General features: G+C 50.1%; 2 protein-coding genes across 2 annotated transcripts in view; both read right to left on the minus strand.

Moving 5' to 3' along the window:
* Nucleotides 1-253, minus strand: part of LOC106896149 (disintegrin and metalloproteinase domain-containing protein 18-like) — an 8,530-nt gene extending 8,277 nt beyond the window's left edge. Inside the window, exons 1-2 of the mRNA XM_014955893.1 lie at nt 196-253; nt 32-96 (exon numbers count right to left, since the gene is read on the minus strand). Of these exons, the coding sequence (XP_014811379.1) occupies nt 32-96; nt 196-253 (123 nt within the window). The remainder of the gene's footprint in view (nt 1-31; nt 97-195) is intronic.
* A 76-nt stretch (nt 254-329) lies between these two features.
* The window catches only part of LOC106896171 (disintegrin and metalloproteinase domain-containing protein 9-like), a 33,074-nt gene continuing 6,816 nt past the window's right edge, over nt 330-26,587 (minus strand). Inside the window, exons 2-22 of the mRNA XM_014955943.1 lie at nt 17,918-18,015; nt 16,799-16,863; nt 15,661-15,739; nt 14,493-14,569; nt 13,606-13,795; nt 12,760-12,825; nt 12,273-12,344; nt 11,409-11,578; nt 10,044-10,125; nt 9,181-9,314; nt 8,795-8,966; nt 8,585-8,677; nt 8,188-8,383; nt 7,572-7,677; nt 7,180-7,363; nt 6,525-6,605; nt 5,514-5,619; nt 4,387-4,525; nt 3,841-3,934; nt 3,156-3,271; nt 330-2,419 (exon numbers count right to left, since the gene is read on the minus strand). Coding sequence (XP_014811429.1) covers nt 2,308-2,419; nt 3,156-3,271; nt 3,841-3,934; nt 4,387-4,525; nt 5,514-5,619; nt 6,525-6,605; nt 7,180-7,363; nt 7,572-7,677; nt 8,188-8,383; nt 8,585-8,677; nt 8,795-8,966; nt 9,181-9,314; nt 10,044-10,125; nt 11,409-11,578; nt 12,273-12,344; nt 12,760-12,825; nt 13,606-13,795; nt 14,493-14,569; nt 15,661-15,739; nt 16,799-16,863; nt 17,918-18,015 — 2,432 coding nt within the window. The 3' untranslated portion in view covers nt 330-2,307. The remainder of the gene's footprint in view (nt 2,420-3,155; nt 3,272-3,840; nt 3,935-4,386; nt 4,526-5,513; nt 5,620-6,524; nt 6,606-7,179; nt 7,364-7,571; nt 7,678-8,187; nt 8,384-8,584; nt 8,678-8,794; nt 8,967-9,180; nt 9,315-10,043; nt 10,126-11,408; nt 11,579-12,272; nt 12,345-12,759; nt 12,826-13,605; nt 13,796-14,492; nt 14,570-15,660; nt 15,740-16,798; nt 16,864-17,917; nt 18,016-26,587) is intronic.

Raw genomic sequence — 26,587 nt, forward strand, 5'->3', positions numbered from 1 at the left:
GAGACCCCCTGCCACCCCCTGGCCAAGGTACCCCCTCTCCGGTGGCGTTCTTGGGCAGCTGCAGCGGGACGGTGACCTGGGCCAGCACCGACGAGCCTGAGGGGAGAGACACCGGCTGGTGCCCAGCCCGGCCCCAGGGGTGTGGGGCAGCCCCGAGGGGACTGGTGGGATGAGGGAGACCCGGCCCAGGCTCACTCAGCAGCAGCAGCGGCATCAGCACCCAGTGCAGCCCCATTGCTCCCATAACGGCCATAACGGCCCCCAACAGCCCCCCCAGCCCTGCCACACCCCCCGCCCCAGCAGAGACAGAGAGAGAGAGAGAGGGAGCGCCTTGTACAAAACCGGCATCTTTATTGCTCGTTGGGTTCTTACAAAGGGTCGGGAACAGCCCTTTGGGTCAGGCCCCGCGGGGCGGGGAGCGGGGCAGAGCTCCTGGGGACACGGCCTCCGCTCCCTGCGGAGCCCCCCGGGGACAGGGACACGCGTACGCTTTAGAAAAGAAAAGTCAGTAGTCATCTTCGTATTCAACACGTGTACAATTTGAGCTATTTCCTCTCCATAGGATCACTTCTAAAAACAGCGTGTTCGCTGCCCTGCACCACTGCTAACGGCCACGCTGGGATAGAAAAACTCTTATCTACTAAAAGGCACCATTTTCAGCATAGTTTTAGTTCACACAAAACAGCTTCAAATACAACGAAGGACGTCTCCCTCCCGCTGACTTCATTCCCTGGATTCCCTCCTCCCACCTGCCCGGGCTGCAGACAGACAGACAGACAGCCCGAAGGGAGCAGAATGCAACAGAAATTAGGAAGTGAACATCTGGGAACAAAGAGGAGACCCCCATAAACACATCTGGTGATATTCTAGCTGACACTTTACATATTTTAATAGTGTTATAAATCTTAGTCTAAGTTTATGGGAAACCACAGGAGTTCAAGTATTTTATTACTGCAAATGCAAACACTATATATATATATATTTATATAAGTATATACAGAGGAAAAGATACTTTTTTTGGCAATATTAGGGGGAATTTTACAGATTTGAGTTTGTACTGGGCGGCGAGCACAAAGTGAAAAAGCCAAGCACTCTTTTCAGCACTTATTTCACTTTTAGGAAGTTTGTGCAACAGACTTCTGTCTGTGCCCGCAGCACAGCGGTGTCACGGGTAACGGGTGTCCCCTCGGCCAGCTCAGGGGTCTGAGCTCCAGTTTAGCACTGGGGCAGACTGGGGTGGGAGTCCCCTCCAGCGCCAGGCAGCCACGAGCATCCTGACTGACACGGAAAAGTTGAGGATTAGGGGAAAAGTTTGCATTAGGCAAGAGGTTCCTGTTTAAAGTGCTCAGAGGAGCCCAGATGGTCCAGGCAGAGACACATTTTTTTGCTTCTTAGTGTTCTGCAGGGACTGTTAATCACCTAAACCTAAGAGCACCCCATTACTTTAAACCAAGATATGGCCGTGCCTTTTCGTACCTTTATTTCACTCCATTCAGACTCACAGACTGGCCGGGGCTGGAAGGGACCCGCTGGGATCGCCTTGTCCTGTCCCTCATCATCCTCGTAGCCTCCGCTGGGCTCTCCCCAGCACTTCCTGGCCTTGCAGTTGATGATATTAGTGGAAGTTAGTACAGCGCTCTCATTTAGCAACTCACAATTACTAATTTAAAACCATTAAACTTAGTGCCCATATAGCACAGCTTAGTGTCAGTCAGCATGGAAGTAAGAATTTAAGTGCATTATTACACACCAATAGACATATACACATGCATAAACATGTTTACAATATATTTATCTTCCTCTGAAGAAGTACGCCGATACCTCACCTCGCTTGTGCCATTAATGTGTAAATGGAAAACATTTCCCAGTCCATGCAAAATAATTTTAAATTAATTGGCCGGATTTCCTTGTTTTGAAGAGGGCGTGGGTTACTCCAAATCCTCACTGTACGTTTAGGAAGACGAGAACAAATCAGACCATGTCATTGTTAGGGCTCATGGCAGGACAGGGAAACCAGAAGCAACTCCCAAGTGCTGAGCTCTAAGGACTACTCCGGCCGCGGGTCAGAGCCACTGCCGACGGGTCTCGGAGCGGGTCGGATGGTTTCAGGTCCTGTAGCTTTGGTAGAGGTATTTAGTTTAAAGTTTTACATTCCTCGTTTCACTATTGTGTTTGCCTGCCCCGTGCTGCAGGAGGAAGACTCCCCGGGATCTCCACGGGCCGCTCGGAGCGAGAAGGGAAACTGGGATTTCGGCTCTGGCTCCGGGAACAGCTCGGCTCACGTCAGGGCCCCGAAGCAGCCGGGCGCTATTTGGGGGGCAAAGGTGCCGGTCGGGAGGGGAAATACTGTCCCTGAAGTAAACATTTCTGCTGTGACGGAGGTCCCTGAGGTGCACACTTCTGCTGCGGAGGCGGCGGCCTGCCAGGGGACAGAGAAGCTGCCGTCAGCCCGGGTGAGGACACCCACACCACAGCCCCTGTCCCTCTCACCTGGCACTGGCCCCACAGCCCCTGCAGAGACCCCCCAGCCCCACTGCTTGTCCCCCACAGAACACACCGTGGTCAGACCCTGCTCTCCATCGCCCTAAAGCCCAGGTTGGTAGCAAACCATCTCCCCAAAATAACACAAAGACCCCCCCGGGCTTCCCACCAACACAAGCTGTTTCAAAGGGCTCCCTCTCGACCCCTGCACCTTCTGGATCCGCCAGAAAAAAAAAAACATTACAGCACAGGCACTACCTCTTGGAAATACAATTAAAAAGTGAAATGAAAAATAAAGGAAAACTTTCTGTTCAAAGTTAATGAGAAATGATCCTGCGCTTGGCAATAACCTTCCCGAATCAGCGAAATGACAGAGCTTTGAGTAATTTCTTTTTAAACTGCCTATTTTGGGCAGCATTTTATTCACCTGTTCACAGGGCTAATCCAGCCCTGGGAAAGTGTTCTGAAACCTGTTAATCAACACGTGGCCACGACAGCGTGTAAACGAGTGCTGTGAGGAACAGCACTGCAGCCCACGGCGTGAGATGGAGGAGAAAGGGCTCTGGTCAAGGGGCCAGACCCACGTGTGCACAGTCCCTGCTGGAACACCCTGACCCTCCCGGGGAGAATCCACACACACCAGCCCAAGAATTATCTGCAATAACTCAACCAACCTCGTCGGCATCTTCTGCGGCGCCTGGTACTGGGGGGACGGGTAGTAGGAGTGGTGGTACTGGGGGTGCTGGTTCAGGGGGTAAGATGGAACAGGATAAGCATTTTGCTCCATATCCTACAAAAAAACCATCATGAGAATGGTCACAAATTTACACTTCGGGAATCAAACTATTTATTGCATTAGTTAAGTGCCATTTATGATTACTTGCAAACCAACCACTTTCCTGCTCTTTCCTGCTGAGAAACTCAGTAGAAAGGAAGAACAGGAGACAGAAAAGTACCATGTTTTGGGAAACCCAGAAAGGCTGACCCCAGCAAGCATTCAATTTGCTCTGCAAGGGCAGTTACTGCACTCAGAGAGGTGACTGGTGGGGCTGGGGGGCTGGTAAGGATGGCTCCCCCCTCGTGTGGGGCGGGGAGTCCAGCATAAGGGGAAGGGGCAGCAAAGCAGGGAAACTGCTCGCTGAGCCAAGCACAGCCTGTAAAACCGCTGAAACAACGGGAAACTGAGGAGTTCCCAAAACACACACCGTAGGAAAGAATTCTTCTCTCTGCCTCTTTGCACAGAGAAAACCCAAAGTAACTCTGAAGCTTTTATTAGGGCAAAATAATATAAACTGCCTTCATCAACAACTTTAGAGTATCAGACAGCAAATAAAGCAGTGAGAAGCAGGTGGTTCCTACCATGGGAGGGCCCCTGGGAGCGTAAGGCACGCCGTGCGCAAAGCCCCGGGGCGGGCAGGCCCTCGGTTCGGCGTCTGTCCGAGGAGGTGGTGACCTGAAACACAGTTGGGAAGGGCTGTCTGAGCAGATCCCCTTCACACAACGACCACCAGGCCACCAACCCAAGCTCTTCAAACCCCCCAGATGGATTCATACCACCGTAGCACACATCAAACGTCAGGAGGACAGCATTTACCACCTGGCTAATAAACAACAGAGCCCTCTTTCTGAAAGGTCAGGACTGTGACAGCTTCATTTGGCCACTTCATATCAAAGATGGGACCCAAAAATAAAAAACCCATCACCAAGGCAGGACAACAAACATAACGGTAGAAAGTAAGTTCTCTGCTCCCTCAATTTAAGATGAATTTCCCTTTTCTGCCATTACCCAGGGCAATGAGTGGTTTGGGACTGGACCAGCCCCCACGCTTTGGCACTGCCTCCTGCAAACCAACCTCTCGGGACCTCTTTGAGAGGGCTGAGGGGAGGTGAAAAGGAGACACTTACGAATGGCAGCGGGACATCCACCGTCGGTAGCATCGCTTCAGCCGCTCTCTTCTTGCAAATGCCAGAGCAGCAGCTACAAGGAGTGGGAGGATCAGGAAAAAAAACACCAGCAGCCCATCTCTCAGCGAGGTGTCTTTGTCTGATGGGGACAAAACAGTGAAGAAGAAAGAAACATTAGATGGGCTCAGCCCCACCTGACACACTCCAGCAGGGCCTCTTTGGTAGGATTGGTTCTACAGCTATTTTCTGTTTTTCACAGAAGAAAAAACTAAAGAATCCAGTAAGACTGCAAGATACACGCCCAAATACATTATTTCCCGATTATCTTTTCACAGGGATCGTCTGGTCAAAGATGAAAGAACTGTGTGTGCCACGACACCCGGAGCTGTAACAGCACTAAAATCAATACCTAATTTTTCTTCCACTACATTTCCTGGGAAGATCTTGTGAGCTCAACTGAGAGAGAGGAAAACAGAGCTTCTGCCTTTGGTCTAAATCTTCCCCTTCTCCTACCACCGTTTGCTGTAGGCAAAGAACTCAGGTTCTTAACAATCTCTGTATTTGTACATGCAGCATTTTCCTCCACTGCAGGCTGTACAGAACAAGCCTTTCCTGCTTTTGTCTGGTGATTTGAGGCCTCTGTCCGTGCCCTGCTGTGACCCTCCAGGCTGTTATTGCACCAACCGAGTGCCCAGCCTCCCCCAAACCCACTTCATCGCAAGGAAAACCACCTTCCAGATCATTCCTGCAGCTCCCAGAGGGTTCTACATCCCATCTTTATATACCCCACACAGGCACTACACAGGTTTTCTCCTATTGTAGCTTGGACGTGGCTTCCTATTTCACCTTCACGCTGTTGGTGAGCAGAGCCCCTTCCAGCTCACTGTCTCAGGTGCACAGATGTGCTCCCTGTGCCAGGCTCCCATTTCCACTCCTCACATTCACAGACCTGTGTATTTGCCCAGCACACAGTACCTCACCTCACCAAACACTGACCTAGTGCCTTCCCCGGTGTCGAGCCGCCACCAGCTCCCCAGCACCACCAGTCACCCTCTTCAGAGCAAGTGGGGGCTCAGCCCAGCCCCCCCTGAGCTCAGACCCCCCGGGGCAGCCCCCCAACCACTTGCCGTTATACGCGGGGCCACTGTCCACGCTGCCTCCGTAGCCCTTGGTGTCACAGTGAGGGGGGGCCCAGCCTGCTTCACAGTGACAGTTCTTGTTGTTATTGCACACCTGGAACCAACAGCACACACAGGTCTGTTTAGTAAATTAAATTTCCATACATTTAAAAGCAGCAGGCACAGCCGTGACTGTTCCTCCTGTCCCTCCCACATCCCTCAGCCCCCCAAACTGTAACTCCCATGTCAGTTCTGCACAGCCCTTGGCCGGGCGTCCAGAGATCTCCCGTGACTGGAAGCACAGCACGGCTCAGGATGAGCTTCCAAACATTCACTGTTCCATATCCCAGCGGCCTAAAGAGCGGGGCTTTTGCCTTTTTTTTTTTTTCTTTTTTTTGGGGAAGATACAGTTTCAGATTACATTAATAGTTCTGGAATTGGGAATTCTTCTTGCCTGACGAATAATATCATCTCATGAGCTTTTGTCAAAGACTTTTTCAATGCTGTTATCGACTCTCTTGCCCAGAGACATTTTATAGAGAGTTTTACAGTTAAACAAAACAGAAAAATTAAGTTACTATCCACCATTTTAGAATTTTCTCAACTTGGATAACTTTTGTCCAATTTTTGCTGACTGTTAAAGGCACTTTTCTCATTAGCACTACCAAAAAGCAGCTTATTATAGCAAAACCCATCCTCAACACCCCCACAGAATTTTTTTTTAATCACTGCATCTAGCGTTATTCCACATTATTTACAGCCTTAGACAGAGAAGGGCAAAAGATTTCCTAGGTGCACAGAAGACTAGTACATAGAATCTGCTGATCAAGCACAATTACAGTGTGCCTGGCTCAAACTGGGACTTCTGATTAAAAAAATCCACTCATATATTTGCAGTTATTGGCTTTTAAAATCTCCTGTTCCCGTAAGGAAGATGGCAGCAGAACCCCTGTAAAATGCTGTCTGTGGGCTGAACCCCCCCAGCCTCAGCACCGCCGTGGGGGCCGTGGCCATGCTCACCCCGTGCCCGTGGCACTGCCGCTCCACGTCGCAGTCGTAGTTGAGCACGGAGGCACTCACACACTGGAAGTGCCTGCAGATCTGGGGATGGAGAGAGGGAGAGATGCAGACAAATGGAAAGGGACAGAATTTCTCTCACCCACCCATTCGTCCCCCCCCCACAGCACCGGGCTCTGTAGCCCCTCTCGGCTCCAGCACAAACCCCGATGGGACAAACCCGGCTGGAGAGGAACACGCTCTGCTACAGAGGGGCTCCGTGTGGGGCCCGAGCCACCCCTGGAAGCCTTTTGTCTGAGGCTGGATGTAGGGAACAGCAGTGACTGCACAGCATGGGTACGTGGAGCACACCTCCCTCTGCTGGGGCTGAGCTTCCAGGCTTTTTAGTTGGGTTGGATTTCAATTGAAAGTTGTCTTAAAGGCATTTGTGTGAGCTCTTCCTGCTACGGTTCTGGCTCCTGACTGGCTTAATTGCTTTTGCTTCATCTATAAATGAAAGGCTCGTTACACTTTCCTGCACACGCTGCAGTACATGGAGTGTGGGGAACCAAGGGGCTCAGTCTGCATTAAATACAGGCACCAAAAATTCATGAAACAACGCAGCATGTACCCCCCCCGAATTATTACTTTAAGAAATCTCTTTTTAATTGCCAATTACCTTTCCGTTACCACACTTGGTGCCTTCATTCACCATCCCTGGGTCTGGGACATCAGAGCCCAGCTGGAAATCCACACCCCAGCACGTGGTGTTTCTGATGGGAGTCTGGATAATCGCGGGCTTAATTCCAAACACAGGCATCGCTTTCACATTTTCACACTGCAGCTTCCCACACATGGCATTCCTGCAACATCAACATATGGATACTGGAGTGACACCTCAATTCACTCTGAGAAAAAGACTATTGTCCATGTCAATAAGATTAGACTATGGGATAACTTGGCTCTCCCCAATGCAACTTCTTAAAACACCCCAAAACGTTATTACAGCACCCAAACGAGGATTCTCAATGACATATTTAGGAACTTTTTGATGCACAGGGCTCAACTCACCAGCTGGAACATTTCTTGTAGTCATGGCCATGGAAACCACAGTTGCCAAATCTGTCACCCTTGGAATTCACTTCATTAAAACAAATGTTGGGCGCTGCTTTGGCCTCTGCAAACAACAGCCCAGCCCCAGAGAGAGGAACCACGTTAAATAGGGCCAAAAACATCTCACATTATCACATCTCCTTTACCCAGCCCTGTCATCCTGCAAACCTGGGGTTCTCCACACAGCACAGGGAGCTTAAGAGCTAGATCAAGACCATAAAGAAGTGGAAATGTCAGCACTACAAGATTCCAAGTTTAAAAAGAGAGAAAAATAGTCACTTAACATTGAGTCAATTACACCATTAGATATTTCTTCATGGCTTCTTTACAGCCCGATACACCAGAAGCCCCACCATAGCAGGAATGATCAGTGCAAGAAAATTACTGCTTGAATCAGTAGTAGTAACAAAGGAAAACGTGTGAAGGCTTAGCCATAAATACTGCTGTTTCAAATCCTTTGCCAAAGCCAGCTGGTCTTTGTTACAGGAAAACAAGTAAATATATTTTAAATACAGTTAGTATGTTCTTTTAGCTACGTCTTTTAGAAAAACGGCAGTGCTGTGCTCCTCCTTACTCGAGCCAAAGATGTCCTGACACTGCGCGTCGTAGTACTGGCAGACGCCGTTGTAGCAATAGGCTTCCTCCTTGTGGCAGGGGTGGCCGTTCTGGACGGTGAAGTCGGGCTGGCAGAACTGGGAGGTGCCGTTGCAGTACTCGGGGAGGTCACACTCGTTGTTACTGGCCCGACACTCCGTTCCTCCAGGAAGGAGCTGAAGAGAGACAGGGAGAAGGGGGAAACCTCGTCAGCAAATAGAGACCTTACAGCAGAGACAAACACTGCCCCGACCCACACAGAAAAGCGCGCTGATCTGAAGCCCGGGTGCACCTGCATGACAATTCACCCTCGCGGATGCACTGGCTACACCAACGCTCTCCTTTTCTCAGCCACATCCAAGTCACAGGTCTCTTACCCGGCAGTTCTTACAGCAGTCCCCATAAGCACACTCAGCGCCGGGTCGGAGCCTGCAGGTCCCCGGCTCGCAGCAGGGATCGCTCTCGCATTCCTGAAAACAGACACGCTGTGAATGTCCAGAAACCCCCATCCCACCCTCTGCCACACACGGTGCCCTCCCCAGCGAGGGCACGCAGGGCTCCCTGGCAGTACTGGAAGCCACACTGACCTTTGGTGAGCCACAGTCACACTCCTCCCCAGCATCCACCAGCCTGTTCCCACAGTACGGGACGCTGTAGGTCTCGTCGGGCCTGGGAACGTTGAGCAGGCAGCTCCCACCTTTGTTAAGGGTAAGCTTCTCAAAGTCCTCTGCGCTGCAGCTGCTGAAGTTCCTCGATCCCCTGCAATAGGGAACAGAAGCGCATCTTTACGCTGAGCCAACCCAGAAACTTCCCCTCTGTTTGCAGAACAAGGGTAACGTTTGCTTTCCCCACGAGCTGCAAGCGTGACACAACTCCTTGCAAGAGCACTTTGAAGAAGAAAGCAACCTGTGAAAACTAAGTGCTTGGTGGGGAGTCTGACCCTGGGAAATGCTCTCTTTTCTCCGCTACTTACGATGCTCCAGAGCTCATAATGCAGCTGCTGGCTCCACAGTGACAGACACGCTCGTCGTCGTGGTTCATCCCCAGGTTGTGTCCCAGTTCATGAGCCATAATCGATGCAAACATCTGTATGCTGATTCTTCCAAACTGCACAAGAACAAAACAGAAGAAAATTAACAGACAGCTTACATTGAGAAAGTCGGTCTTTAGTTATTGCCAGAAAGACACTTCTGTCGCTCTGTCCCCACATTAGCAGGACTCTCAGACCAGCTGTGCCTGTCTCCCAGCCAAGGGCATGTCATTTGCTTGGTGATAAGAGCCCTTAGATGTTTGGGACATGACCCACCAATCTCTGCTCCCCAGTGCAGCTGTAACATCAACACAAAAACCAGAGCTCTCCACACCAGCCCGAATCTCCTTGAATATGCAAACTCTGATTCTAGCACTTCTGTCACCAGTCCCAGAAAACCAGTGCTGGGATTGCCAGTTCTCCCAGATCGTTACCACTCTGTGATTTCAGAGGGCAGTCAGTGGCTCTGCTCCTGGAGGGCACGGCTGTGGGTCGGGCAAACACTAGAGAGAGATCTGAGGAGACCCACAGCCCCACACACTGCTAGGGCCGGGGGTGCTTAAAACATGAGCGGAGAAATCCCGTCCCTTTGCCAATGGTGCTGCACGTCGAGGAGAGGGAGGAGAGACTGCAGGGAAGTCTGCAGGAAGATATCATGGAAGTGCCAGAAATGGTTGGGGACCACATAAAAGCCCCCAGTAAGCCACTGCAGCCTTGGTATTAAAGACTGTGCACCTCCAGGGAGACTCCTAGAGTGCAGGACTCCCCCCTTGATCCCGTTCATGGTGTCACTGAAGGTGTCTCACCACATTAATGCCTCCTGCGTGGCTCTTGGAGCACACTGTTCCAACATAGGCCATTCCAGCTGTGCCACCAAAGCTCTTCTTCCTGCCATTGCAAGAGAGAAAGGAGAGGGGATCACCCCGACGTACAGACCCATTGCCAATAGCCCCCTCCATTGCTTCTGCCTGGGGGGCACAAAATACCGCTTTTCCTGCTTTCCAATGCTGGCAAAGGAGCACTGAGGGCAGGAATGGACCAGTTCAGCTTTATCTTTCTGTTCATGGTTCTTTCATTTTTTTAAAGACAAGTGTTTGCAGAGAAAGTCGGCCTCTTCCACATCTTCCCTCTAAATATAAGAAGCTAAATGGTCCACCCTTAAAATAAACTGTTTTAATTGGCCACTACCTGCATTTCTCCTATTGCCAGACTCCCTACCTTTCTTTCCCTGTCCATTTCCTTCTCATTACTGATTGTGTTTCTACACAGTTCTTAAAGCTGGAGTGCAACAGCACAAGGCACCACATTTTACTTCATACAAAAGAATTGTGAAAATGAGTATTTTTTCAGCCATTTCACCCTCATCACCCAAAGGGATGATGAGGAGCTCCTGGCTCCTGTGTTGCTCTCCCTCTGCCCTTTCCCTTCCCGTGCCCTGGGCAGCGATCCCTGGGTCTGCGCTATCTGCGGAGCAGGAAGGGAGCGGGGCCGGGCGTCCTGGCAGCGGGACAGCAGCGCAGGAAGCACTGGTTTGAGGCTGTGGGGAAAGAGAGATTAATGTCACGTGCCACAGCTCCCTGTGCTGCTCTCCCTCTGCCCTTTCCCTTCCTGTGCCCTGGGTCTGCGCTATCTGCGGAGCAGGAAGGGAGCGGGGCCGGGCGTCCTGGCAGCGGGACAGCAGCGCAGGAAGCGCTGGTTTAAGGCTGTGGGGAAAGAGAGATTAATGTCACGTGCCACAGCTCAGACCAGGGAGCCAGCTTCTGGACACCAACTGCAGAAAGAACTTCTCTGTTACAGTGCAACGCTCTGCACCAGGTTTCTGCTCACTTTCAAGGAGAAAAAGCCCTAGATGACAAGTCTAAGCAGTGTAGAGCCTGGCCAAGGATTATCTGAACGGAAGCTTTATACAATACAGCATATAACACTGCAGGATATGTGGGACAAGAAAAAAATTGTTATTTAGCAATACTGCTGTCAGAGAGGACAATGAATTCGAGCACCACAGAAACCTTAAAAATGCTTAAGTCGACTTGGTGTGTTTTCCCAAGCACCTAAACCACAGCAAACTGCAGGGCATTCTCTGCTGAAACACAGGGGCTGCTCTGGATCCCCCAGCACAGCCAGGAATAGAAAAGCTTCTTAAGAGTCAAAGGGAAGGAGCTGCAACTCACAGAACGAGCTGGGCGCTGTCGTGTCTCCGGCGCAGAACAAGATTCTTCTCTCTCCACTGTACAAAATTTGCCAGCACATCACCAGCCCCTCCGTCTGTGCTAATGATGTTTTCGTACTTCCAGATCTCTAGACCAACCAGCACAATGCGGATGTTCAACATGATGTACATCTGGGGAAGGAAAAAGAAAAAAGGAGAAATATTTCTGAAGAAGCTCAGATAAGAACAAGCAGTCTGGTGTTACGTATCCTATTGCAAGAATCTACTTTTTTCTGCCTGCGTTTGTTCTTTTTTTAAGTCAGTACACAATTCCAATCACCAGAATACGTTTTCCCTGTGATTTAGACTCTCATTAGCTAAAGGATCAATGCTTAACTGCTGCACTGGCCATACTATAAGAGGATTCAAAAAAAGAAACAAAAAGGAAACAAAAAGGAGTCTCAGTCCTGACAAACAGCATCATCTGAAACAGTCAAGCTGAAAGACGTGCTTTTTCTCTCACCTTTACACATACACAAGAATCACAGTAATTGCAACAATCTGTCCTGTCACTCACTGGATGTAACGCGGGTGGGAAGAGTTCCCTAAATTAATTCTCAAGTATGATGGCTGCAGATTAGAGGTGGAAAAGCCTTCATGGTGATGTGTTCACCAAAGGCCATCCCGGTGCAGCTCCTCAGGCACTCCCTCAGCACAGCGTCACCAGCACGGTGGCCGAGGGAACAGGTTTAGTTCCTGCCCTGATAAAAACCCCGAGTTCATTCCCATCGGAGGGTTAAGAGAAGAGACTCCAAAGTGTAAGTTCTCCCCAGAAAACCGAGGCAAAGCTCCACACACACCGTTCCCCCCGGCAGCTCGGACTTACGCTGTCCAGGGCGTTGGCCAACTGCACCATGTGCTCTCTCACTTCTGTTTCGCTCTTCCCAAAATCCTCAAACTGTGAGACAAAGACACTCCGTCAAGACGGGATAAAGACAGGAGGTAGAAAAAGGAGCAAAACATTTTAAGACATTTTTGCCTGGCTGACAAGAAGGCGTTAAGCAGAGAGCAGCATCTCCCTTGCTATTGCCCAGCCCCTCGACATGCAAGAGCAAACAGCACAGGCAGTTTGTGCCACGTGTTCTCCTTCCATTATTAGATCCCTCGCTGACAGAAACCCCAGTGTCTGACAGTTCAGTCCTTTCCTGAGAGTGCTGCACAGAACATGCTTATTCACTTTTAGGTTAGAATATTTGCGTAGCCTTGGCTACAGCCTCGGTGTCTTTAACAATCCTTGTGGGAGTAACCAAGACTAAGGGCTTTCCAGGCCGTCTCCCGGGGAGAAGGAGGGGAAAGCGACGCACAGCCCCTACCTTCTCCTTATCCACCACTATGAACAGCTCCACGTATCTCGTTTGGTGCAGGACTGCTCTCTTTCTCTGTGGAAAAAAAGTTTTAGACAACTTTGAATTTATTAATTCAAGTGTAAACAAAAAAAACTCCTGACATTGTCCTATTTCAGTTGATACAACTCGTGGTTTGAGACACACCCAAGGCACGCTGTGCTGCGGTGAAAACCAGCCAAACCCAAGGAGTATGATCCAAAAAAATGACAATTTCTCTGTTAGTGTTTCACACTAAAATTTAAAGTAAGATTTTCTGTGTTTCGAAAGCAAGGGACCTTTTCACAGGGTTTTCTTTGCAAAGGCAGTGCACACTTTTACAAAGGAGCAGAAAGATCCTAAGGAGCAAACACCAACAACCTTGAAGCGAAACTCGGTGTTGTTCGTTCTCCTGCTTTCACTGCAATCTTGTTCCTGTACAGCCAGTCCTTAAACAATACCGGGGACCTTCACCCCAAACTGCTGCTCTGATGGTGGGGAGAATGGAATAAACACCACTCCTGGCTGCTGATGCAATACTTTGTTAATGAGTGTCTCCAAGGAGGGCAGTGCTCCTGCCCCTAAAATCCCCAAACCAGCTCTGCCATGAAAAATCTCAGCCCCCCTCAGCTCACTGCTGGGTGTGGAGGCAGCAGAAAATTCCAGCTGCTTTGTTGGAGCAGCTGAGTTTTTCCGCAGAGCAGAAAGCCCTCTGAATCAGAAGCCTTTAGGTATGTGTTAAACCCCAGGAAATCTGATAAGCTGCTTCCATGCCCTCAGCTGAGCACTCGCCAACCGCGTCCCAGGGGCCTGTGGAGGAACCAGCAGAGCTCTTACCCGCAGCAGCTGGGTCATACTGGGGTGGTGATCTCCTTCCGTGTGTCCCCCATCATGGTCCTCAGTGGTCACCCCACACGTTGTGGGCTCCCTCTTCACGTTATCCAAGCGATATAAAAGGTGTTCAGAGCCAGAAGAAGGATCCATGGGCTCAATTCCATACGTGATGTTCCCAATGGTCACCATACCCCTAGAGCACAGCAGTGTGTGAGAAATTCTTGCATTAAGCCCAGAGGAGAGTTACACAGACTTTTACAGTAAAACAAAGGAACAATTATTCTTTGATAACGACAGGCATGTCTATCTCCCTGTCCCTGCAAACCAGCGGGATTCATTTCAAGGCTGAAAGCAGCCTCTCCCCAGGCAGGGCCTTCACAAATACAGCAAATTAAATGCTTTGGTGAGAGCCTGCAATGCCCAAGGAATTCTGTCACAGGCCTTATGCAGAAAGGCTTCAGTTCAATTACTATTGCCCCTCTGGTGCTGGGCATGGCACTGAAAAAAATCAAAGACCCAAAAGATACAGAAATCAGCCCAAAGCACAAAAAATTTCCAATCAAATTTGAAGTGCCAAGCTTTAGGGCCAATGTTTTTTTGGTACTTTTCGTGCTTTTCGGTGACCATCTACCCAAATTAGAAAATAAACCAAAATTTGTATCAAAGAACAACTTACTATAATCTGATAATAAATTGCAACTTATTTAACAGTGTTTCAAATATTTATTAACCACAGGAAGACTGCACAAAGGCCCACACTACTGCAGCTGGGCCCCAGGCAGTGAATTCCTGCCTGGCTGAGCAGTGGTTAAAGGAGGACAAGGATCTTGTGTCAGGTTGAGCCCTGAGATGGGGGTGACAGAGGGAAAACACAGGAGGAGCTGTGCTACCTGAGCCCCGAGCAAGTGCTGAGAGCAACCACAGAGTCCAGGGTCCCCTCCACATGTCCCTGGTAGTGGCAGTGATCCTGTGCAGGAAAAGAAGGGCGTGTTACACAGATATTGCACACGTGTGATCTCCCATCGCGTCAGGGCTGTGCCAGCCCTGTACCACTGAATGGTACAACAGGGGTCAGGTAGATGGTGTCGGCTGCTGTCTCAGCAAGGAGCACAGAAAGCACTGAAGGCATGTGCTAATCCTGCAGGGTCACCGTGGCTTTCACCACCTGGTGCAGAAAAAGCATTTTTCCTCTTGGTCAATCACTTTTAACTGGGAAGTAAATACACACTTGACTCAGGTGCTCTCCTCTCAAAAACAAGATCCTATGAATCATGTATGACTAACACTTCCCTTTCAAGGGAACAACGCTGATACATCAGGAGAGGGAGCCATTAGAAATACGCTCATGCTTTTTGTACCACAGGAGCTGCTTTTTACTCTTACTCTACAGAAGCAATTAGATTTTCAAAGGCAATCTACCAGGCAGGCTGTTTGGACAGAAAAAGAGGGCTGCAACTGCTTTTTCAGTGAAGTAACTCTGATGCTACACAGATAACATTCTTCTCAAAGCTCCTCCAGACTTGATCTCATCCACCCTTTATAGGAGTTTCCAAATTTCTGGACTAACATATACCCTGTAAACCGTTCAAAATTCTCAGAGTCACTGACAGCCAGCCTCGCACAACCAAAAAGATGGGTCAGCAGCTGACAGTTCGTTTTCACTTGTGGAGCAATCTGGAAGACCATTGTGGGTAAAAGTAATAGCTCTATATTCCATCGTTCTGCTCCACGTCCTGGTCCCCAAGAGAAGCCAGACCCGTGTCCAGCAGCGACACCGCAGTGATATCAAGGCACCCCTCTCAGATAACAAGATACTGGGCAGCAGAGAAGAGCATTTCCTTTTAAGAGAGAGAGTAGCTTTTAATTAGAGAGCAGTCACCTCCACGTAACAAAATACGGGTCTGTTACAAGCTCAATCAAGGCTTCTCCGCAGGAAGTGCAGTGTGACCCCGGCATTAGAAAGCGACCCAGGGAAAAATACCACTATAATTTTGTAACACACGACTCCCTCAGCCTGCAGGTTCTGCCAAAAAGGGTATAAAAAGAAAGAAATCCTACCTGGATATCTGGCACTTCAGATTGCAACTTCCCCTCCTTATCGTAGGTATAAACTGTGAAGTCTTTGGGCAGCAGTTCCCTGTAGGGAAAGAGAATACAAGAGGAATTCCATGAAGTGACCATGACGCTACAGCAGGGCAGCCAGGTGATCCTAATCAAAACTGGCACAAATACATAAACTGCAATTAAACAAGAAAAACATTCAAAAGGAAACCTCCCCCCAAACTAACAACAAAATCGTGCATTTCCACAGCCAAATCCAAGATACCAGAATGGCAGAACCATTAATGAAATCAAATCAATCACCAGACCCTGGATAAGTATAACAGGCACCAAAACCCATTGAATTGTGCTAAAAGATTGCTTTTGTGCATAAATAAATAAATAAATAAATGAATTACAGCACTCTGTCTGCTGCACATGCCTTCTGCTCCCCAGCTCTGCACTGGGAAGTCTCCAGGACTGCTGGCCCCCACGGGCACATCCCTGGATGCAGCGTGGCTGAATTCCATGTCCGTGAGGGCCACGGGCTCAGCAAGTGGCAGCCAGAGATCCCCAGGGCTCATACATTGAAACAGTTCTGTCTCTTTTGTCTGCCATGAGGGCACTTTTAAGAAGCAATAGCCCAATAAATGGTCCCATGCTGCTACTGCAAGTAGCACTTAAAAAAATTAAACTCCATATTTGAAACAAAACATCTGTATTGTCTGTAAGTTATGAACATGAAGGCCTTGGATATAAAGTCAGCTTCCTCATTTATCAGTATTCTCCTGCTACTGAGACAGGAAAAAAAACCCTGAAACAATAAACAAAACCCAGAAGAAAGTGAAAATATTTACTCGAAATATAGTTCAGTTTGTTTATTTTCAGATGTGAAGGAGAGAGTCATGTCAAGGGTTGCCCAGGTCCCCGTTGAGCCCAGCGCTGCCTCCTCTCCGAGGGGGGGACCAGGGGCACAGGGTTCAGAGAGCTCTGGCTCTCACTCAGCCCACCCTCCCCGTCTCACTCTGCGGGTTCTGAGCACCAGCACGTACCGCGCTTCTCATAAAGAGCCTCAGGAATCAGAACTCATGTGCAACCTGCCAGCTCATTAGTCAGACACAACAGATGGAATTTAATAGAGAAATTCATCACTTACTTGTTCTTTTCTAGATGAATCGTGTATTCTTTTCCCTCTATCTCAATAGCATACGACACCTTGTCCTGAATAGAAAAAAGTTGCATTTTACTTATGCTCATGAATAAAATGTTCTTTGACATCAACAAAAGTTCAGCAGAAAGCAGTCTCTGAGAGCTCCATCACCATCTGACTGCAGCACTCAAACCACTCCTGTCACCTCCGTCACTGGGGACAAGGCTGTGCCCTTTCCTGCTGGGATCCGAGCCCCTGCTGAGCCTTCGGTCCTGCCGGCTGCCCCAGAGCAGGAATAACCACGTGTGGGTGAGCCTGGGACCTGTTTTATAGCTGTCCCTACCTCCGGAACCTGGCATTCCTTCCCGTGTAACTGGGGAAAAGTCACATGAAGGAAGCTGTTTCAAAATAGCTTTGTGGTTTTCTTATTATTTGTTTGTAAGACTTCCACAGAAAAACTCTTAGTTACAGCTGGGAAAGGGCACTACAGTTTATTACTGAGGATCCACAGCAAGCCAGTGCCTCCACAGCCCTGTGTTAGTCCAGTGCTGCACACAGCAACCGGGTCCTTAAATATTTAGTGGATAAACTCAGTCCCCTGACCCCTACATTAAATAACACAGCAGGAGAACTAGTCAATGAGCGCAATAAACTGCAAGGCATTGTTGTTAATATTAAATTCTGCCAATGATTATAAGATTTGTGACTACACACAGTTGGTCTAATCCAAATACCATGAAGCATGCAGTCCTTAGCTATGTGGCTGCAGCAGAACAGCACAGGCTGGAAATACCGCTGTGGTCGGCTGGAGGTTGGCTGATCCAGCCCCTGCCCAGGACAGTGATTCCACCACCTCTCCAAAACTCACTCCAGCGCTTCACAACTCTCATTACACAACTTTTACACCCAGATCAAACATCCATCGCACAACTCGTAACCTCCGGAGCAGGGAGGCAGCTACAGCACCTTGGGTAAAGGCAGTGCTGGGGGTAACGCCGCGTGTGAGGGGGGCACTGGGGCTCGAGGAGTCTGACAGCACCTTGTGAGAACCTGGGGTCAGTCTGGGGTGACTCCTCATTAGGAAGTAGACACGAAGCTGAAGGGGTTTCTAGGACTGCCCAGTACCTGCACTGAGGAGACACTGGAAGCCTCTCGCCGTTCTCTTCCCAACCTCTGCGGGGTTACAACCTCATAGGACGACAACTGGGAAACCTGCTGGAACCCTGGAAAGGGGAACAGAAACACTGGCTAAAGAAACACAGCAGTCAGAAGGAAGAAAATGCTATTTCAGAAAATGCCCCTTCAGTGGGAAGTGGCAGCCCGTGATTCCAGTTCAGGTCTCCAGTTTGGAACTGGGCTGCTGAGCGCGGGTCTGCGGCGCTGCACGGGGCAGATCCCTCTGCCACTGGCCTGGCGTCATTTCTTACCACAGATTTACAAGCTCTGCTTTTAAGGAACAACACGCTGCCAAGGCACCACAGACACTCAGAGAGCTGAAAGAGCTCTCTAGAAAGAGCCAGAGCCTGCTGCAGACAGGAGAGCACAGAGCAAACCTTGGAGCAAAGTGTGCCCCGATTGTCTGTGAAAGGCCAGAGAAATCAACAAACAGCCGAGAGGACACCAAATTTACCAGAGGGTTTCAAATGGAAAGCTTCACATTCCAACTACTGTCTCACATGTATCTCTCTCATACAGCATCACCTTCCATCAGCAGGAATCAGAGCATCTAACAAAGCAGGTCAGCACAGAGGGACCTTCTTCAAGGACGCACAGAAAGAGGGTGTCAAAATCAGGAGTCTCCTGCTGCCAAACTGCAGAACTGGCCAGCTCCACCATGCAGCCTCTCCAGACCAGCTCTGGTGGCCCCACACAGCCTCTCCAGACCAGCTCCAGCTCTGGTGGCGCCATGCAGCCTCTCCAGACCGGCTCTGGTGGCCCCACGCAGCCTCTCCAGACCAGCTCAAGCTCTGGTGACCCCATATGCAGCCTCTCCAACCAGCTCTGGCCCTCATGGCTCCATGCAGCCTCTCCAGACCAGCTCCAGCTCTGGTGACCCCATATGCAGCCTCTCCAACCAGCTCTGGCCCTCATGGCTCCATGCAGCCTCTCCAGCCCAGCCCTGGCTGGTGGCCTGGCCGCACAAAGCCAGCCCAGCCCAGCATTACACCCAGGCCGAGCACATCACGGCTGGAGGCCTGACACGAGGCCAACAGCACTCACTGTGTTCTTAGAGAGCTCTTAAGGACCTTATAAAAACAAGAGAGGTGAAACAAAGGCATGTAACAAAGTGGTTCTTTGCAGATCACTTTATAAACAATTTGCATATGCAACATCCGCCAAAACCTCTGATTGAACAACAACCAAACAGAAGTCCACGGTCCAAATTGCCTTTATAAAGCATTGGATTTTGCAAGCAACTCTTCTATATCGACTGTAAACAATAACAAATTGCAGATGTGGATGACTCTTCCCATCACGGGTCTGTGCCTGGCTCGGGAGCACTCCCCGGCAGCAGGAGGCTGCAGAACGTACAGTGTCAGTACCTCCTTGGCCCGAGCGCAGGAGGGAAGAGCTGCTTCCTTCCCTGCATTGAGCCACCAAAGCACACAGTGCGGCAAATCACTTCTCTATCGCTGTCATTTCCAGCCACGCAGCTCGCTCATCTCCGGCCCCAAGCTCCCGCACATCGTTGCTCCACACTTGTCACTGCTCCAGAGGGGCCCTGGTCAGCGGGATGTGACACCGTGACATCTGGACGGAGGTCTGGAGACTCTCGTAGGACACAGGCCACAGAAACATCAGGGCACGGCTGGTCTCGGCGGCGCTCAGAAAGCAGCCTCCCCAAAAGCACTTGGAAGCAAAAGACAAAGGAGTGAATCATCGTCTGAAGGCAGCGAAAATGGGAGGGATTTCTGAGAAAAGTGCAAAGTCTGAGAGGCAGCTTCTTAGAGAAACGGCACCAAAAGAGCACAACTTTCAACTCTCTGAGAACTCTGACAGCTTTCCCCCCACCTTCTCCTCTCCCTCCCTCCACTATCCCCGGTTTGGGAGCTGATTTCAGGTACAGTGCCTTATTCTTCCCTTCATTGCGGGAAAAATTCATCAGAGGAGGAGAGGAGGGCTGTTTGTCTTGATTAACAAAGTGCTTCCTATCACAACAAACTCAACCATCAGGGTCGGAAGGCACCGCCTCGCTGTTCAGTGCAATGGAAAAGTGAAAGGCAGCCTTCACGCTGGAAGTTGGAACTTAATGCAAATAGCTTTCCTTTCTCCTTAAGTTTAAGAGAACTTTCAGTTCTCTTTTCTCTTCTGGCAAAAACCCCCTTTCTCTCCCCATGTGTCAGTACAGATCCAATCAATGATGTCCAGAAGAGACTCTGTTTTGTGGGATCCCCCCCTGTACAAACAGCCCGGGGGTGGCTGGAAGCACAGCACACTCCCCATGGCCATCCCTCCGCAGGTCCCTCCCTGGCACTGACCCTGTGCCCGTGCTGGCTGCCCCACGCCGCATTTCACGCCTCACCAGAAACCCTCAAAGGGGGCAGTGGACTCGTTAATCCCAAATCCAATGAAAGGGACGAGTGCAACGAAGCAGGAATGAGAACATGCAAGAGACAACCCTGCCCCAAATCTTCCCCCTACAAAGGCTGCTGCTGGGGAAGAACCTTTTTCCTTCTGAGAAACACCAATCTTGAAGGGTATGTCCTTAATGGGATAACACACCAGCCACCTCCAGTCCCCCCCAGCACCCAACGCCCCTTCTCGGGACGGACACATTCAGACCTTATCTCGCCCAGGGAAGAAAACCGTACTCAGCCTGACCTAATTAGCAGAAGGCAAAATTCCAGCAAGGACAAGGCAGTTTGCAGGTATCACAGCAGTCGAGATAAATGCTGGGTCCCACCACGCTGCGGAGGCACTATCAGGTACCTTCCTGCACCCACACGGGCAGCAAGATGCGACCCACCCTCAGGTCGAGATGGAAACGACCCGTGAGAGCTCACTTGTACATTTCAGTACAAAATGATGGAGGTTGGAGGCACCATCAGGTACCTTCCTGCACCCACGTGGGCAGCAAGATGCGACCCACCCTCAGGTCGAGATGGAAACAACCCGTGAGAGCTCACTTGTACATTTCAGTACAAAATGATGGAGGTTTAATTGATAGCAATTAAAGAAAGGCAAAAGTGACAGCAAAACCCAAACCCAGATACTCAGCTGCTTTCCACTTAAGATGTTTGAAGATATTTATACGCAGTTTTCCTAAGATATGCTATTTTTCGTAGCTTTTTCTCCACCCCCTTTGGAGAAACTTCATAGCAATATAACAAGCACGGTTCTCTAGCACAGTAGTTCGCAATAAATTTTTCAGTAACTTACAGGATTTCTTGTTCTCAGGTGCTTCCTGCCCCCGGCCGAGGCTGCTGTCTGGGTGTGCTACACGTCACCGCTGAAAATACGCTTCTTATCAGTCATTCCAGGGCGTAACACCGGGCGAGATTGCATTTCCAAGGAGAAAAAAAACAACTGCATCCACTATATTTATCTTGTCTCATTAAAGGCTGACTTTAATTACCAAGCATCAGAAGCAACTAGGAAGATGTGAGTCATCATCCCCTCTCCGCCCCAAATCCACAGTAGGAATTTCGTGCACGTTTCACAGCGTGCGAGAGCTTGAAAACCCCTGAAGGGTGTCACAGCAGCTCCCCGGGGCCGGGATGAGCTCTCAGGACACCCCCTCCCCGGCAGCAGGGACTCACCCAGCAAGAGCAGCTTCTCCTGCCCTCACAGACCTCGCCGTGTCCACGGACCCTGGGCTCACCCACAGAAATACAGCTCCAGCCGCCCGCACCGAACACCTCACCCCAACCACCACCCGTCTTTGCCCACGTCGCTTTCCCGAGCCCACTCAAGTGAGGTCAAAAATAGAGTCCTCAATGGAAACCAAAAAAAGAAAAGAGATGGGAATGTTTAGGCTGTAGCCTATTCCACCACAAAACAAACTAATTTCGTAAAAACAAGCTCATCAGCATTTGACCAGCTCAGGCTGCAGACAGACACTAAGAAGGAACGTGCAGAAACCCTTCCCACACCGAGGAGGGTTGGATTCATCATCTCAGAACCATCCCAGCACCACAGGGACCAGCAGTGCCCCTGGGATGGCCAGCACTGGCCGTGGGGCTCCGTTTCGGCTCTGACCACCCCTCTTGCATCCCCCACAGCATCACACGCGATACCAAAGAGCATCCATCACTCTGTACAATATGAAAAACAGTAAAATTCCTCTGATATCGCCCAAATTTGCACACAGCTTTCTACCAGTGAAACCCAGGGAGAGGACACCCAGTGCAACCATTTGCTTGTATTCACCTACTTCAACTTAATCCCCAAGAGTGGAAACAGAGTCAGGAAAAGCCCAGCACCAGACAGGTAAGGCACTGCTAACGCTCTCTGGATTTGTCCTGTGCCTGCAGCCACCCCAGCTTTTAGCCATTTTACTAGAAATGTAAAGGTTTGACCAAAACCATACTAAACCTAGAGCATCAGCCAGCAGCAACGAGTTTCAATCTTCTATTGCCTGTCTGCACGCCTGAGTCAAAAGATGCACATTGCTAAAGCATTAAATACACAAACCCATTAAATTAACCATTGCTATAATCGATTACAATTAATAGATGAGGTCAGCCGCACCAGTCACTCGCCACTCAGGCGGAAGCCTGTTCACCAGAGGTGCCTACAGCCTCCCACAGTCTCCTTCATCCCCGGGTCCCAGGGTGGGATGGGATCCGCATCCCTGGTGTCCCACAGATCCCCTTCGCTGGCTTTGGAGCCCTACCTCTCATCCCCAGGAGAAGTGGACAGTTTACTCCCCCTCCATCCAGCTGCAATTTTTTTAGATTTTCAGAGTGTGCTGTCGCACTCCCCTCCCTTCTCCTTCAACTAAGGAACAGCCAATATTCACTCTTTCCTCATGGACCATATTTCTTACATCTCTGACCGTTCACACTAGTCTCTACTGGCCCTACTCTCTGGTGAGAGGGCACCCACCCTGGAAAAGGGTCCAAACCGGCACGCACAGCGCAGTGAGCCCTCACAAGTACAAGGGTTCACACGGTGTGTGTGATTCTGTACCACCACAGGTCAATCTTCCTTCCAACCGCAGCTGACTCACTTGTCATTCCACCTACTTCAACACTCATTTCCTCTCCTGCCAACATGCTCCCGCACCCCGTTCTTCACCTTCTCGTACTCATGCAGACAGTTATTTCCATCTCAGAGGAACACTTTGCACCCATCCTTCCAACAAGGGATACTTCTCTCGAGTGCCCACACTGGGGATCGCCAGTCCTCTCCTCAAGGAGCCTGAATCCTGTCTGACTGGAAGGGTATCAGCCGCACACTCCACATGTATCCTCTCTAACCCATTTTCAAAACCATAAAGGACTTTGCTGTACCTGTTTGAGGAGGAACTTCTGTGAACTGGTGTACAGATGTCCTTCCAGAACAACACGTAACCACCAATCACTTCTCCAGTGTAATTCTTCAATCAATTACGTACCAGGAAAGGCATTTTTAGGTGCAGTTGACTGTTCCACTAAGATGACAGCTGTGGTAAGATTTACTCTTTGCATTACTACAAGCAAAAATGTCTTTCACTTTACTACGTAAATATTATCCAAGTCTACTTAAAAATATTTAGAGATTTATAAAAAGCACCAAGCTAACAAATCTGCTGCTAAAAGATGGGACGTTTCCTATGAAGCTGCAGTTTGGGTTCCTCCTGTGCCTCAAAGGCTAGAGAGGGTTGGTGGTGCTCCATCTCCACCGCACTGGAAACACCTGCCCAGCTGTTCCGTACTGGGGGGGACTCCTGGTGACCTTTCTTTCCATCTCCTCCCTCCCTTGCTCTAAATCTTCAGCCCAAGTGGGTCTCCTGGTGCGACGGTGCCTTTTTAGAGGGTAGGAAAAGATGACCAAGTATCACGGCAAGAGATGCAAATTCATTTCCTTGATTTATTGCTCACCTGGAATATTTGTTTAACATGAAAGTTGGCAGAACAGTTAATGTAATTTCTCTTAGTATTTTCCCAGGGAGGGGTTGGCCTTAATGAGGATATTGAGCTCTTCTACAGCAATATTTCCTCGACAAGTCTTACCTCGCTCTTGCTGAAATCCTGACCCATGCTGTCAGTGTTTCCTGTCTAGACTCTTACCATTCCTTCTGCTCTTTCTAAAGCCACGCTGATTTGTCAGCAAGACAACAGGCACTCCTGTTCCACAACAAGGACTATGGCCCTTCTCTGTCAACATGTCATCTCCACCTTGGCCCCTCCTTACAAGGAGGAACGGGGCAAAGCCACACTGTCCTCTGGTGTGAGACCATTTGTCTCACCGGCCGCGCTGTGCAGACGGGCTGCACACAGCCGAGCTCGTGGGAATGCTCCTCTTTGGAGACATTGCTATCTTTAACTTTGGCCACCGAAGGAAACCATGCAGCACACATCCTGTCACAGAACTTGTGCTGTGCAGACCGGCTGCACACAGCTGAGCTCGTGGGAATGCTCCTCTTTGGAGACATTGCTATCTTTAACTTTGGCCACCGAAGGAAACCATGCAGCACACATCCTGTCACAGAACTCGGCAGAGTTGAGTGAATAAACTTTCTTTTTTTTTTTTCCAATCTTACCTTGAGAAATGAGAACGATCGAGACATGCAAAACCTACAAACTCATGTTTCAAACTTGCTTTTTCTGAAAAGGAAGCACCACAAGAGGCAATAGTAGCTACACTTTCCTCTTTTTATTCTTCATATGGAGGAAATAACCACAAACCCCCTCTTTACTCTGCTGAAACGATTGTCCCAGATTTGTTGAAACATGGGTGAGGCAGTGCTGTGCTTCTCATGAACTGAACAAAGGAGTTCTCTTAACCAAACATTGCATCTCCCCAGAAAATTCAAACATAAATGTTCAGACACTTGAAGAATTCCTTTAAAAATGGTCAAGTGTGGTTAGAACTTCCAGCACGGATGTGACACCAAGGATCGGGGAAGAGACCAAGCAGCAAAACCCACAGTCCCTGCCTCTGGCAGTGCCAGACAGTTTCTTTATGGATTTATACTGAGGCCTCCCAGGGCCACAAGCAGGAGGGGAAAATCCACACCATACAAATCCCTCCAGGGTACCCATCACTGTACGATTATGTTCATTCAGGAATTTTTAGTTAGTTGTTTCTAGTAAAACCCCATTTCTACCTCATATCCCTGTTCATTGGGGAGTGTCCAAAGCACGCACATTCCAACCCAAAAGATGGAAGTGCCTGGATGAGCTGAAAGAGGTGACTTGTTTCTCCCCTCTCCTTCATGCTCAGACTGAGACAAAGGAGGTCCATTATCTTCCAGCACAGATTTGGCATTATTAGCCAGGACAGAGACTCCAGAAGGCGGACAGAAACACTGCCATCCACCAGGGAACCCAGGGACCTGCATTTCTTCCCACCCACAGGCAGGAACCACAGTATCACTCCTCGAAACTCAGACGAGTCCATTGGAAGCAGAAGCATCCAATAGCCTGGAGATGTGTCATTTCAGACTTCTCCCCGTGGCGCTCTGGCACGGCAGTTCCCAACACGCCGGGTTACCTCCACCATGAACCAGCAGCCACTGTCCAGAGCATCCAGCTCACAGCCCGGCACAACACACCGAGGGAGAGGCACGAGATTCACAGCACAGAACCCCTCGGGAGAGACACCCACCACAAGAGCAGTGCTCCTCAGCATGAAGCACCAACACTAGCTTTAGAGAAGACTCCTCAATTAGGAAGCCCTGACTATAAAACTATGCATTAATGATAAGACACAGAAGTTTAACACGGCCCATCTATCCCTTCAGGAGGAGGAAAACAACAACAGAGGAGACATTTCTGCCTCTCACGTACATATAACATCAGAATCTGCATCATAAAAGCCCATCAACTAAACAGTTTCAATTCATAAACAGCCCATAAAGAGAGCACAGCAACAACTCGTTAAAAGCCCGTAATGAGAGCACGGTGCCTGTTCCCTGCCGTGAGCGATGGCACTGTGCTGTGCCCCCAGGACGCAGCCCCCGTCCTCCCCGGGGGGAGCAGCTGCCCGGGGTCCTGCCCCAAATCCTCAATGGACAAGGCCACCCCAAGAGAGCAGGGACAGACACACATGTGCCCTGAGATGCAGTGGAAATGATGTGGGTGTCCTGTCACCTCCGTGGAGAGATGCAACATCCTCTGGGCAAGGGAAATTATGTGGCTGTAGCCAGGACTCGCTCACACAGATTTCTGGGAGACCCGAGACCAGGCTGCCCACCCCACCGCAGGTTTTACAGGCTTTTCTGTACACAGGTTCCCACCTGCCTGGTAAAAGCAGCTAGACAGACTGCTCGACCCGGCACAGGGGAGTCAGGGAACAAGGCGATGGTGGTCCCTGGACACCTGTGAACTGCCGTGGGTGCCCGGGGACGGCCCAGCGGGCACCCCGGGGCTCAGACAAAGGCCCCGCTGTCCCCGGCCCCTCAGGAGTGTTTTGGCAGAGACGGTCCTGGCCCGGGCCCAGCCTCTCCAGCCCCAGCACCCTCCTCCTCCCCTCGGTCCTGGAGACACCTGTGACCCGCTGCCATGACCGTGACCGTGACTTGCCAATGCTGCCCACCCGGGGGACACCCCCTGTCCCGGGGGACACCCCTATTGCCCTCAGCCCCGCACATCGGGGGGCAGACGGGGGCAGCCCCGCTCCGGCAGTGCGGGGGGGGGGGGGGGGTAC

Source organism: Calidris pugnax, unplaced genomic scaffold, assembly GCF_001431845.1.
Source record: "Calidris pugnax isolate Ruff unplaced genomic scaffold, ASM143184v1 scaffold314, whole genome shotgun sequence".
NCBI lineage: Eukaryota > Metazoa > Chordata > Aves > Charadriiformes > Scolopacidae > Calidris > Calidris pugnax.